Source organism: Plecotus auritus, assembly GCF_963455305.1.
Source record: "Plecotus auritus genome assembly, chromosome: 12".
Taxonomy (NCBI): domain Eukaryota; kingdom Metazoa; phylum Chordata; class Mammalia; order Chiroptera; family Vespertilionidae; genus Plecotus; species Plecotus auritus.
In genome coordinates, this window is record NC_137778.1 from 25,630,371 (window position 1) to 25,644,036 (window position 13,666).

The 13,666-nt window shown below is 38.7% G+C and overlaps 1 protein-coding gene across 4 annotated transcripts in view; it reads left to right on the forward strand.

Moving 5' to 3' along the window:
• The window catches only part of RC3H1 (ring finger and CCCH-type domains 1), a 58,181-nt gene extending 52,300 nt beyond the window's left edge, over positions 1–5,881 (forward strand). For 2 of the 4 annotated variants that reach the window (XM_080647954.1, XM_080647953.1), the window contains exons 16-20: positions 170–260; positions 387–519; positions 1,548–1,718; positions 2,633–2,748; positions 4,663–5,881. In XM_080647954.1, coding sequence (XP_080504080.1) covers positions 170–260; positions 387–519; positions 1,548–1,718; positions 2,633–2,748; positions 4,663–4,813 — 662 coding nt within the window. In that variant the 3' untranslated portion in view covers positions 4,814–5,881. The remainder of the gene's footprint in view (positions 1–169; positions 261–386; positions 520–1,547; positions 1,719–2,632; positions 2,749–4,662) is intronic. The other 2 variants (XM_080647955.1, XM_080647956.1) reach the window with 1 other exon arrangement.
• The last annotated feature ends 7,785 nt before the right edge of the window (positions 5,882–13,666 follow it).

Below are 13,666 nucleotides of genomic sequence, written 5' to 3' on the forward strand. Positions count from 1 at the left end.
ATGTTTCATTCGGGGAAAAACAGACATCAGTGCCCTGTTACTGTACTGGGAGACATCTTTCCAGATAGCTGTGTACATACCATGCCTGTGCCTTTTAGACCATGACTGCCCCAGGAGAATCAAATCTGTGGATTGTGTTGCTTTACAGTGAATTACTCCTCTCTTACAGATTACAGTCCATATGGAACCCATGGTGGCTGGGGAGGCTCTCCCTACTCACCTCATCAAAACATACCTTCTCAGGGACACTTCAGTGAGAGGTATGAGTCATTCTTTTTACTTTTACAAACCTTTAAAATTATTCAACTTCTCTTATTTTGTTTTCTAGTCAGTATTTTTAAAAAATAAACATTATAATTTGTTCCATGCTTTCTTTCCCACCAAAGGGAGAGAATATCCATGTCAGAAGTGGCCAGTCATGGCAAACCCCTTCCATCTGCTGACAGGGAACAGCTACGACTAGAATTGCAGCAGCTAAACCATCAAATTAGCCAACAGACTCAGCTACGTGGACTAGAGGTACCAGCCTATAGATATTGTTTTACTCCAGTTTTTGAAGAGTGCTCCAAGGTTTTAGAAGGAGGATCTTTTGAAGTACTATTTTAACAGTTACTAGTACATAGGTGTCCTTTTTTCAAAGAATTGAAGCACTTCGAGTTTAGTTCTGGGACAGTGCGAAAATTATCATTTTATTACCTGAGGATAAGACAGGTTATCTAAATTTTCACAATAGATATTTATCAGCATGTGCTTTAACTTAAAATTGATTTTTAATTTCTTATATTTCTTTAACTTTTAAAAATTTGTCTTATATTCTTTAAGTCCCAGCATTTATTTATACATATTTAAAAAATAGAAGCTTAGATTTTGACTTTTAAAAATAGTCTCTGAAAAAAAAAAAAGCTTCTGTATAATAATAGCACCTTCATCAATACAGTTCTTTTAGTTTATAAATTATTATCACATGTTATTTGATTCATTCAATGTCCCTGACAGGTATGTTAGGCAGATGTTATTATTACCCTCTTTTGGTTGAAGATTTTTAGTTTTACAGAGATTGAAACATGAGCCCAGGTCTTCAGACTCCGAATTCAGTATTGCTGCTGATTTATGGTTTTATCTTAGTTGAAATTTCTAGACCCATTTTTGGTCCCAAAAGAATATCACAATCATTTGGAAGTTTGTCATATATTTAACTCAACTGTGGGTAAAGGTCCTTCTTGCCATTAATGAGATTTCATTGAAATTACAAGATTTACTTCAGAGAAATTTCAATAAAAAGGGGGAAGAATGTACATTTAATGTTGACTTCTTTAAAGAGCTACTTATACCTAAGATCAAATTACTATTCACTAAGTTTAAATCCTCTATGTTTTTATTTTCAAATGGTACTCAAAGAAGGAGACAGTATCTTACAGTTACACCATTTTCATTGCAACTACCTGAGTGATAAGCTGCTTATGGCTGTGGTCTGAAATCGGGCCTGGCCATTCTGTGCATGGTGTGAAATGTGTTGAATTGTGTATGTGCTTGGCTTCATGCACTAGGCTGTTAGTAACAGGCTGGTGTTGCAGAGGGAGGTGAACACCCTGGCAGCCCAGTCACAGCCGCCACCACCACCTCCAAAATGGCCTGGAATGATCTCAAGTGAGCAGTTGAGCTTGGAACTGCACCAGGTGGAAAGGGAAATCGGGAAGAGAACCCGGGAACTGAGTTTGGTGAGTGTTGCGGTGGGAAACGAGAGGGAAGGTGAAAGGAAAACCTCCGTCAAGGAACTCATAGCTCTAGAGTTGTAGAATCACCCAGAACTATAGAATCATCACCCCAAGGCACTCCAAGGAGTGATAAATGCTTAGAATAAGTCTCATGAAGATGGGCTTTCATCATCATGCCTTTTTGATTTGACTGTGTTCCTTGTGTTGGAATTCTGCATTACAAAAAAACGTTTAGGGAAAGCAAGGTAGATAGTTGGAAGTTATTACATTTCTGTTAAACATACTGATTAGGGAAGCAGTGGGAGTGTGGTGTTTATGATTTTGCTGATATCGTCATGTTATATAAAGATGTACTACGTGTTACCAAATAGCATTCTAGTTTTCATAGCCCTTGTTATTGATGAGCTGGCTTTTCTTATGTGATGCAATCTTCACACTCTTTCCTGTGGCATTATATCCATGGATGTGCTTGGGCTTTGCTTCATAGGGCACTAACATTCATTTCGGTAAATTTTGAATCTTAGGGGATTGAACCAGTCCCCCAGGTTGCATGTAACTGACTTTGTTGTTGTGTAGCTTTCACATTTTTTTCTAAGCAAATAAATGGCGTAGTTTTTCTGTTTTCATTAATTAGATTATAGATAGATATTATATTTGGCTTGCTTTTTCTAAGTCCTCATTTATGTGAGATATTCCCATGTTAACTTGAGGCATTCTCCCCCTTATTGTTCAGCTTGGGTAGTGAACAAGTGGATTGTACTCTATTGTGTATGTCTCTCTTTTAGTCTGCCTGTTTCTTTAGTCATTTTACAAAACTATGATTCTGGATCATCAGTTTGTATTATCTGTGTTTGATCTCTTTTCCATTACCACCATTAAATAGAAGCTAATTGAATTTATTTCCTTCTCTTTCAAAGGAGAACCAGTGTTCTCTGGATATGAAAAGCAAATTGAATACAAGTAAGCAAACAGAAAATGGACAACCAGAACCACAAACTAAGGTTCCAACCGAGGACCTTACATTGACATTCAGGTAAAGAAAGAGTCATTTGCATAGTCATATATTACACAGTCATGACAGAAATACCCTTAGAAATATGATTTGATTTTTAGTGTCATTATTCTGTATACATTGAGAAAGAATATTTTCACATAAATTTAGGAGTTTAAAATTTTATTTTAGAACAGATCCAAAACTGAATTATCTGTTAAGACTTAATGGAAATTTTCTGGTTACATTTCCTTCTTTCCCTTGCTTTTTAACTTATTTGAAACCAGTGTTTACATTTTGATGTATACCTATCTAGTCTTTTTAAAGAAGTGTGGGCATTTAACCTCTTTCAAAACCCACCCACCATTTCATCTCCCTGATTTTTACTTTGTTCTATTCCATGTCATCTAATAATTCTTCTAAAGGTTTGGAAGGATACCTATCAGATATTGTGAACCACCCTGCAGTAAACAATATTGAAGTTAATTCTTTGTACATCTTTAAGTATTTCCTTAGAACATTTTGAGACTTTTTTTTTTTTTTTAATATATTTTATTGGTATTTTACATAGAGGAAAGGAGAGGGATAGAAAGCTAGAAACATCGATGAGAGAGAAACATCGATCAGCTGCCTCCTGCACACCTCCCACTGGGGATGTGCCTGCAACCAAGGTACATGCCCTTGACCGGAATCGAACCGGGGACCCTTCAGTCCGCAGGCCAACGCTCTATCCACTGAGCCAAACCGGTTTCGGCAACATTTTGAGACTTTTGATTATAGTCCTGAGTTGCCCTCATGATCCTATCTAATAAAGAGGGAATATGCTAATTGACTCTCACACCATTGCAAAGATGGTGGCACCCACAGCCAATAAGGAGGTAATATGCTAATTGACTGCCCTGCCCTTTTAAGATGGCAGCACCAACAGCCACAAGATGGCGGCTCCCAGTCCCCTCAGCCCTGCTGGGGTGGCAGGCGCCTGCCTCTGGAGTCCCCCCAGCCGCCCAAGGTGGCCAGAGGCGCAGGCAAGCCTTGGATGGTGGCTGCCCAGCTGCCCAGAGCCACCTGAGGCTCAGGTAACCAGGGCCAGCCAAGGCTTGCGCTGCCAGCAGTGGCAGCAGCAGAGGTGTGATGGGGCGTCGCCTTCCCCTGATTGCTGGGTCGCCTCCCGCCCCTGAGGGCTCCCAGACTGTGAGAGGGGGCAAGCCTGGCTGAGGGATCCCCCCGCTCCAGTGCATGAATTTTCATACACCGGGCCTCTAGTAATATATAACAACTACAAACCCAGTGCACAAATTCGTGCACTGGTGGGGTCCCTCAGCCTGGCCGGCGATCTGGGCCGATCGGGGCCATCTGGCCAGGGTGAGGGACCACAGGAGGTTGGCCGGCTGCGGGAGGTTGACTGTGGGAGCACACTGACCACCAAGGGGGCAGCTCCTCCGTTGAGCATCTGCCTCCTGGTAGTCAGTGCGTCATCATAGCAACTGGTTGACTGGTCGGTCGAGCAGTTGACCAGTCGTAATGGTCGCTTAGGCTTTTACATATATAGATAACTGCTAATGCCCTGTTGCTTTCACGCTTAGGGTTTGGCTATTTAAACCCATGCATTATTTTTCTTAAAGGCCATATTGTAAATATTTAAAATTATGTGTTTTATAGTCTCTGTCAAAACTCTCAGTTCTGCCATTATAGTGTAAAGCAGCCATAGACACTATGTAAACAAACAGGCAGGCTGTGTTTCAATGAAACTTTATTTACAAAAACTGGCAGCAGCTAGCCTTAGTTTGAGACCCTTTGTGCTAAAGCATGGATATAGAGCTGTAGATTAAAGTTTGAAAGCCATTCCTAGTCTCCATACTACTGAAAGAACTGTTCTGTTGATTTTATTCTACTAAATAATCATTTTATCTCCTATTTAAAAATTCCAACTCTTTTTTTTTTTTTTAATGTTAACAGTGATGTACCGAATGGATCAGCCTTGACACAAGAGAATATCAGCCTCCTATCAAACAAGACCAGTTCTCTGAACCTATCAGAGGACCCTGAGGGAGGAGGAGACAACAATGACTCCCAGAGATCAGGAGTTACACCCAGTTCTGCTCCCTAAAATATGAGGAGTCAGACTTCTATCTTCTGCTCCGAATCAATTTGTGGGACGTAGGGATAGCAGAACGATAACTTCTAAACTTCTTCTCTGAGAGTGGTCAGAGAAGTCCAGGGAAAGCACCGGAGGCAATGTGCGCAAACACCACTACTAAAAACAAACCCTGCACATAGATCACATCAATGCATTTTTTAATTTAAAAAAAGGAAAAAGAAAAAGGAAATTAGCAGTATCTGCAAGCAATTCAGATTAAATTTGTTTTTGTTCTGTGAATGAACTTTATTTTAATAACTTTGGACGCCTTGGATCCAGGGCTTTAAAAAAAAGAAGATATTATATATACACTCTGTTTGATTAATTGTATGATCTTAATGAAGTAGGTTTTTCTTGTATTTTGGTATTATTACATACCCAGTGTATAATTCCTGCTTTGCAATCCTCTCCCACTCTAAACCCCATAAATTAAAACAGACAAAAAGCACCGGCCTTTCTGAGAATCCTCTGGTGCTTGATAAACAAAAAGACAGTAACAGACCAGTTAGAAAATGTGCAGCAAACCAAGGTTTCTGAGAGCTGTCATTTGGAAGCCATGATTATCCTTTCCTGTCTGGGTCACTGCCTTCATGTGTTAAGTATGTTTCCTATGTTATTTAAACGTATTTTTGTTCAGGGGGTTTTATTTCTTGTTTTGTTTTTAACTTTTCAGAGATAATTGCCAGACAATTTTTGAAGTCCTCATGTCCATGTTATGGAATCCTTTCATTCTCTTAATGTAATCTGAAAGCAGAGCCAGTGTTTAGATTGTTGGCTAGATTTGTATGGAGATTATTTTAAGAATGAACTCTAATTATCAGCACTGGAAATACTTGGTTAGTGTATGACCCTACTTTGAGCTGATGGTTGGAAATTTGGACCAAAGTTTCTAAATTGAACTTTGGGTGAAATTAGAGAATGCTAAAAATCCAGCACAGCACAATCAACCATGTTTTAAAACTGCAACACTTGATTTGAAGTTAAAATGGACAGAGCTACATTATTTTACTGAATTCTTTTATTTTACCCTCAAAACCCAAAAATACAAAATAAAATCCCTAAATACTGGTGCCCCTGGCTTTCAGAGGTTTGCCTGGATCCTGAGAATAGTTTGTGAATTGATCAGTTGTTGCTGTTCAGAATCATTAGCACAAGTAGGTAGAAGTACCTAGAGGTTAATTTCCATAGACTTGGCATTACAATACTAAAAAGATTCTTCATGAAAATGTTATAAAGAATAAAGAAGAATTTGGTTAGTTCTGCTGCACATATTCTGATGGCCCATGTCTGTACTGAACTAAGACCCTATAAACCATGCTAGGTGGGGATTATTGGATATAGTCACTCTCCCCATCCCTCTGTTTGCCTGATTTTTTATAATTTCCTTTTCTGGATTATACTACTAAAACAGAAAGCACTGGTTATGTAATGTTACTGCATTGCTTTGGTTGGGTAAAAGCAAGAGTTTGTATTTTTCTTGTTTCTTATTTTCTTAACCCTTAACTCCTGCTGAGGTCATAACAACCTCAGTCTAAGCTCTGTGTCCATCATAATGTTAACTGAAACAAATTGGGGGGAGGGGGGTAATTCAGTCCTGCCATTGCCTACCAGTAGGAGAGTCCAAACAGAACACTCTTTTGAGTAGCGATTATTTAATTTGCCCAGTCAAGGCACCGTGTTTATATACTATTTCACATTGAATTTGATTATGCCCTACAGACCTGGCTGGTCAAGGATTTGATATACACATATTGGCTTGGGATTCGAGCTTTCTTTTTTATTTAAATAAAAATTTATATATATATTATATATATATACATATATACATAGCTATATCTGTATATATATTGGGTATGTTTTAAGGATTTTTTCGCATGAGCGCAGCTGTTGCGATAAAATGACTGATTGGGAGGTAGAAGCACTGAATGAAGATGAGGCATTTTTCATTTGAAATCCATATTTTCCTGTTTTAATACACTTGCTTTTGTGCTCTTTTTGTTGTTGCTTAAAACCCTCTTATATTTATTCTTTAAGTGTTTATTGTTTTTTGGGAGAAGGAGAGAAACTGTGTCTGACAGAGCCCCAAGACTTTCCATCTTTCTGTATAGACAACCATAAAAGGCAACATGCGTGGCCTGCAATCTTCTGGGGCACAGTTGGGCAGACCTTACTTCTCCTTTGGACATGTCAGATAACTCCTAACTTTTAGAAGCAATTTGTTCAATTTGGAACTCAAAACGATTCTGGTATTAGAAGGAAACTTCTTAGGGATATTGATTTTGTTAGAGTTCAGAATAAGTAAAATTCCATTGGGGTATCTATTACCACGCCTGATAACTTCTGTTATTCCGTGTCCTTCAAATGCTGTCATTCTAGCTATCACCATTTTGATATTCCAAACTAGTCAGGAACAGGGATTAACTTATACAGTGTTCCTTTTCTGAATAAAACCAGGAAAGCCACGGTTTTGAATTGATTAAAAATAGTTTTTCACTTTTTAAGGTATATTTATTTGGGGGCGGGGTAGGAAGATCTCTTAAATTACAGCCTTAATTCTCGCTGTACCTCTCTAAGGTCCCACACTCTCAAGGCCAGCTGGCTGCATGGAAAAGCAGGGGCGTAGTACATTGCCCATGTATGTGCCCACATACCTTAATAGGTCATTCTGCCCTCCCTCCTGGATATTCTTATAGCTTTCCTAGTGCCCATAAGCAGTGTTAGGATAAAGCCTCAAAATTTGGGGTTCTTTTTTCCTTTTCTCTGTGATTTACTTTATGATATATGAGCCTGTAAGGGAAAGTGGCAAAAGTACTTGACTGTTGAACTGCCTTTTTTTGGTCAAAATCTATGAAAGGCATTGATTTTTTTAGCTTTTAAAATTTATGCCATTAGAAACGAGATTAAACCATTCAGATAGGAAATACAGTTTTTTTTGCTTTCTACCTACTAAAATAATAATTTTTTCTGAAAATGACTACTTGCTTTCACTGAATTCAAAATCAAGACTTGGACATCTCAGATAAACATGAACAATTCTGAGAGGGCCAAGGTGGGAATAATAAGCACTGTGTTCACTCCTGTTCAAATAAGACCAGAATTTTATAGCTAGGAATGTAAAAGTACTTTGACTTATTCTTTTTTTAAGGGGTCTCTGGAAAAGTGTAGAAGAACTGAGAATAAGAGATCTAGATTCAGTTTCTTGACTTATATGTAGCTCTTTGGCCTTACTGATAGACACTGTCATAATAGAAGTCCAGTAGCTTGCCCTGTCTTGGTTATTTTACAGAGACTAACGTGACCAACGATCCATTTCTTGTTACTTTTCTAATCAAAAGTTAGTTATAGCAGAGGTTTCTACTAACATTATTCAAATGACAAGACACTATTTCTAATGCCAGCTACAAATATTCAGCTACTCAGAATGTACACAATTTATCTGGTACAGCATTAATGTGGCTGAGTCCCTTCTCCCATCCATTTCCCTTCCCTTCACCTTATTGTTCCCATGTATGTATTCTTTTGCTTTTTCTAAAAGATATAAAATTGGTATGATTCTCATTTGCTACCTTGAATGTATAACTTCATCAGACCTTCCATAGACCTTCAGAGTTGAAGCTGAAAGTGGTTTTTCTCTTTTATTTTCTGGCCCTTTTCTATCTTGCAAATTCCCTTGATTTACCCACTGCCCTCCCCAATCTGCAACAGTAACAGTTTGCTGCCTCAAAACAGAGCATTCAAATGAATTCGCTTAGCCAATAACTTCTGTGAAGTTGCCTTTTCTAATGGTGTTATTACTCAGTGATGCACAAATGTGGTATTTGCCCTACTGGTAGGCAAACAAAGGTCTGGTTCAGAATGGTAACCTGCTGGGGTGTTTTTGTTTTTTTCTTTTTTTGAAGGAGAGCCAAAGACTTGTGCTTTACTCTGTTTCGGTTTGGGAAAAATAGTAGCCATTTTGATTGTGTAACCTTTAAGTATTTGTGAGTTGATTGTACTGTGTAAGTAGATTTATCTAAAGTTAACTGGTAAGTTAGCTGGCCTTATAAAATGTAAAAGTAATGAAAATTCATCAGTTTCTCTTTCATCAGGGAATATCTTTAACAATATTATGTGTAAGTGGTCCCTTCCCTTCTTTCTGAGACTATTTGTCATGATAGCATCTTGTGTGTTTTTGCTTTTTTTAACTTGTGCCTAAAGAACAGTCTCCTATCACTGTGGTTGTCATGGGCTGGTGAGACATAATTATTAACTATGGGCTGTATATGTCAGATTATCACATGCCAAGAAAAATAGGTTCTTTTCACTAAAGAGTATGTGGTTGCTATTTCATGTATACAAATGGTGATGGGTGGAGGTCTTACCATCCTTCTTCCACTCTCTTTTTGCTCATTTTAAAGGATTGAGTAAAGGTTTCATACATAAAATCGATCTGTAAAAAGCACCTGTAATGATTTCTATTTCATTAAAAGCAAAGGCCTGGTTACTTTTTAGGAGAAATTAATAACCTGCCTGTAAATTGACTGCAGTGCTTGCTTAGATTTTTACTTTATTAGAATCCAACTTTGTTTATTTTTTATTTGGTGTTACATTATTATAGTGTTCCCTTCCTGAAAAATCGGCCTGTCCTTTTAGATAAAAATTAGAGCTCTTAAACTAAAACAGTCACTCAGCATTCAGGATTGGATAAGCAAGCAGACTGCTGCTGCTGTCATTTCACCCGTGTGCCTCTTTGCCGGTCCACGTTCTCTCTACCTTGGGCAACTGTGAGTTTTATATTTATTTGTTTTAGCTCAGCTTTATGAAATTTTTCTGCTGAAATGACATTGGGAGTTGTAGGCGGGTTGCAGTTAATATATATATTTTAATTCTTCATTCAACCTTTCTGAGTCACTTGAAAAAGCTGTTTTTGTCAAAAGGTACTATTAATTATAGTAAACACCAACTTAAGATTTATTTTTTAAGATTTTTTTGACTGCTAAAGATACTTCACATGTATTAGAGTATAACTGGGAAGTAATACTAGTTATGTTAAGAATAGGAAACTGCCACCACCAGAAAGAAGTAACACCTTCTACTAATTGGGTGGATTTTCAATATTGCACTGAACCAACTGGGTAAAGAGCCTTTTGAAATCCTGTTGTGATACAGGGACTTACCTACCACTGGAATCCTTGTTTTCAGAGCCTCTGAACTTTCAGGCAAACACTGAATTTCCCCTAAACTTTATTCCTGAGCAAAACATCCCTAGGGTAATAACTTCTATTTTCACAAGAAAATAAGCACAGTAACTCAAGAGAGAGAACTTAAACCTCAAGACAATATTGTGTCCAAAAATGTATATTTAGAAAAACAAAATCCTGTGGAGTTAGTATATTACATACAACGTGAGGTGAGTTATTTTCTTGTGTTGAGGTCTCACTGTTTCTGGTTGGTTGGGGTTTGTTTTGTTTTGTTTAACTCTAAGTAGACAGAGCTCACAAGTCTTTGGCATCCATTCCAGGCTGTACACGCAGAGAGTCATCTTATAACTGGAAACTGTCAGGTAGCCCCTTACCCCGCCCCAGCTGGTGCATGAAAGGATCAAGAAAAGGATGGAAACAAACTATTGGGTGAATAATTGGTTGTCTGATTGTTTTGTTTTGCCTGATTTTAAAAATTCACTTATTGCTGTAATATCTGAACCACCCTGTAAAATATTCCTCAAATTTGAAGGCAGTTTAAACTTTTGTTTATTAATTTTTACATCCTCTGTTCAACTAATACACAGCCCTGGGGACTACTTTTAACAGGTGTATTGGCTAAGTTTTCATTGTCCCCTTTCTCCTTCTCTTCCCACCTTCTGGGAATGAAAGGAAGTTGGGGGAAAATTTTTCCCCCCTTTTTATTCATCGATCCATAGGCCTCATTATCTTACTTTATGATGAATCTATGGCTTTTTGAAACAAAAACAGTGGAAAAGTGGATTAAGATAATGGACAAAACCTTTCACCCACTTAAACATTTCCAGTTGTGAGATTCCTCTTCCTGTGTGTGGTCTCTCGTCACCCCAGCTGCCCTGTTCCCCTGACGATGGTCAATTTGGTCTTTAGGCTCATACCAGTCTCCCCGAGACATTCTGCAGTCATTATCACCTTTTTGGGTGGATTTTATTTTGTTTTATTTTGTTTTTGTTTTTAAAATAACTTTTTAACACTGATGCATACTTGCTTGGGATAGAGCTTGTGTAATTTACCAATCGTATTGATTGTATGTGATTGTGCCCTGCAGAGGTATATTTAACAAGACAAAATAATCTAGGTTAATAAAGGAGCCCATGAGATTTGAGTCAGATTATGAATGATTTCATGAAATCACAGTTTTGCATAGTGAAATTTTAATTTTCTGTTAAAAATCATTGCTAGACTAAATACTTTTTTTAAAATCTTGTATTCCTATTCTTATATTCCTATTTGTTTCCTTGCCTCTGCTCCCTATTCTTTCTTGCCTGCCTCCACCACCTGTTCAGAAATAAAAGTACTGAACCTTAAAGTCATAGCTAATTTTTAAATTGCTGAAGTTTGTGAATTTTCACTTTTTCCAAGTGTTTGCAACTTAAAAAGAAAAAGTGAAGACAGATGGACAATGGGTTGTAATTTCACAGGGTGTGAATAATTCCTTAGCATTTGGCAAACTAAAGTCTTATTTGAAGACTTTATTTCCTGGAAGTCCTTTTGGAATAAGGAAAAGAACCCCGTTTGAAATGAACCATTTTCCTCTCTTTAAATCTGTTTAGAGTTCCAACTGTTTATCAAGTGAAGTGGAAAAACATAGTAGTAGGAAGGTATTTGGGGCAGCAGAACTTGGGGTTCGAGTAAGGGTATGTACTGCTTGTCGCAGGCTTTTGAGAGGATTAGGGCCATCTTTTTCAATTTAGTATTATTTGTGTGCATGTTGTTTATATCAAAGATGCCACATTTTGTTAAAATACTATTTCCTTCCTTTATTACCTTGGAAACTGACTCAGCCTCATGTTGCTTCTAATTAGTGTTTAGGGCTCCCATGAGTTGCAGATAAAAGGATCATTTTAACAAGTAGAAGGAGGTGATTCACCTTTTGGTTTGTAAATATATGAAAGTGTCTACAAGGTCTTTATCTGCTTTCTGTCAGCATTTATATTAAATGATAAATTAATGAGGAGAAACTGTGTAGTCTGTGTTGTAAATGAGTCTGTGTCAACTTATTCTCACCATGGGATTAATTTCTTACATCTTTTTTTCCTTTTTAGGTGAAAAATAGAGAAGTAGATCATGCACACAAGCAAACACATACTTGTAGTAGCCAGTTTTGCAGAGAGATGACAGGAGTTAGTCCAACCTTAAATAAACTGCTGTCCAGATTCCTTCATTCATTACACAGTGATTGCACACGAGGAATAAGGTAATGTTCTCGGAACCTAGGGCCAGTCAGTGTTCCATGAGACCTCATGACTCACGGCCAAGTCCTGCCTTTGATGGCTTCTCCTAACTCAGGACCTTCTTTATGGTTAAGCAACATGGACCTGCCCTGGATACCTTCCTGATAGTGTTTATCTTTCCATTCTTACTGACGTCTTCTAATTGTCCTGAAACCCCCTCCCATTAGTCATTCCTTGCAATTAGAGGATAAATGTAGGTTTATTTTTGTTAGAGACCATGGTAAACATGAGAAAAAGAGAAGGGAGGGAACGAGTCCAACTTCAAAGAAACTGAAGAGATTCTGGAATCAATTGCAACACTTTGGCTTCTGATTCCAACAAACAAAATGTACAAAGGCATTTGTGATTGGGAAAGTGTGAGTTGATTATTGGATATTAGATAATATCAGGGAATGACATTGTTCAGTGCGATAATAGCAACATGGTTTTCCTCAGTGTAGGCTTGCCCTTGTTACCCTCTAACTGACTGGGCCTTTTGTTATCCTGATAACACGCTAGGGACCTGATGAACTCCTGGACCTTGGGCATGGCTCAGCTTCCTCCACAGCTCGCAGCTCGGGCTGGCCCCTTTCTCTGGCCGTGAGCAGCTCGAGGTTTTGCCTCCAGCCCATTCCCTGGGGAGCTGACCTTCTGTAGCCACCCGAGAGGTGGTTCCTGGAGTTCTAGCATCCTGTGCCCGGGTAGCATGTGCTGGTGTTCAGTATTGGCCATTTGGGAAGGGCCTGAACCCAGCTGTGAGTCCTGATGCGATGGAAGCTGCCCACCCACTTCCATTCCTAGACCCTCCTGTCTGCCTCACCCCTCAAATGGACTTGGTCAGGTTGGCCAGAGCAGCCCTGGCAGAAGCAGGAAACGGGCACCAGTCACAGAAAACGCACACGCTTGGCTTTCCTGTGAGTTTCTTCCTGTTGCTTCTGGGCAACCTGCCTTACCCACCTCCTATCTCTCCAGGGATTCCTCCCACCAGCTCTGCTCTGTGCTCTGCCTCTTGCCCGTCGGTCTGTTTCTCTTCACCACCTACAACTTGCTGGACTAAAGCAGAAGCAATGACGTAGACTCCATGAAACTATCTAGAATCCCCTTGCCCAGTGTTGCTGTTCATACAAGGCATCACCTCCCCTGAATCAGTAGCATTTTTACTTTGCTTGGTAACTTTGCACTTGGGAGGAATTTAAAGTATCTTCCTATTAATAAGTCAGCAGAACTACTCCGAACCGGGGTTTCTTCAAACACAAATATTTATTGAGTATCTGGTACACTGAAGACCCAGTGGTATTGGCACGGAATGCGTTCAATAAATATTTGTTTGGATTTGGTTTCCCTGAAACCAAAACGGCACTTTCTGACGGCTGTGAGAATTGGGACAAGTT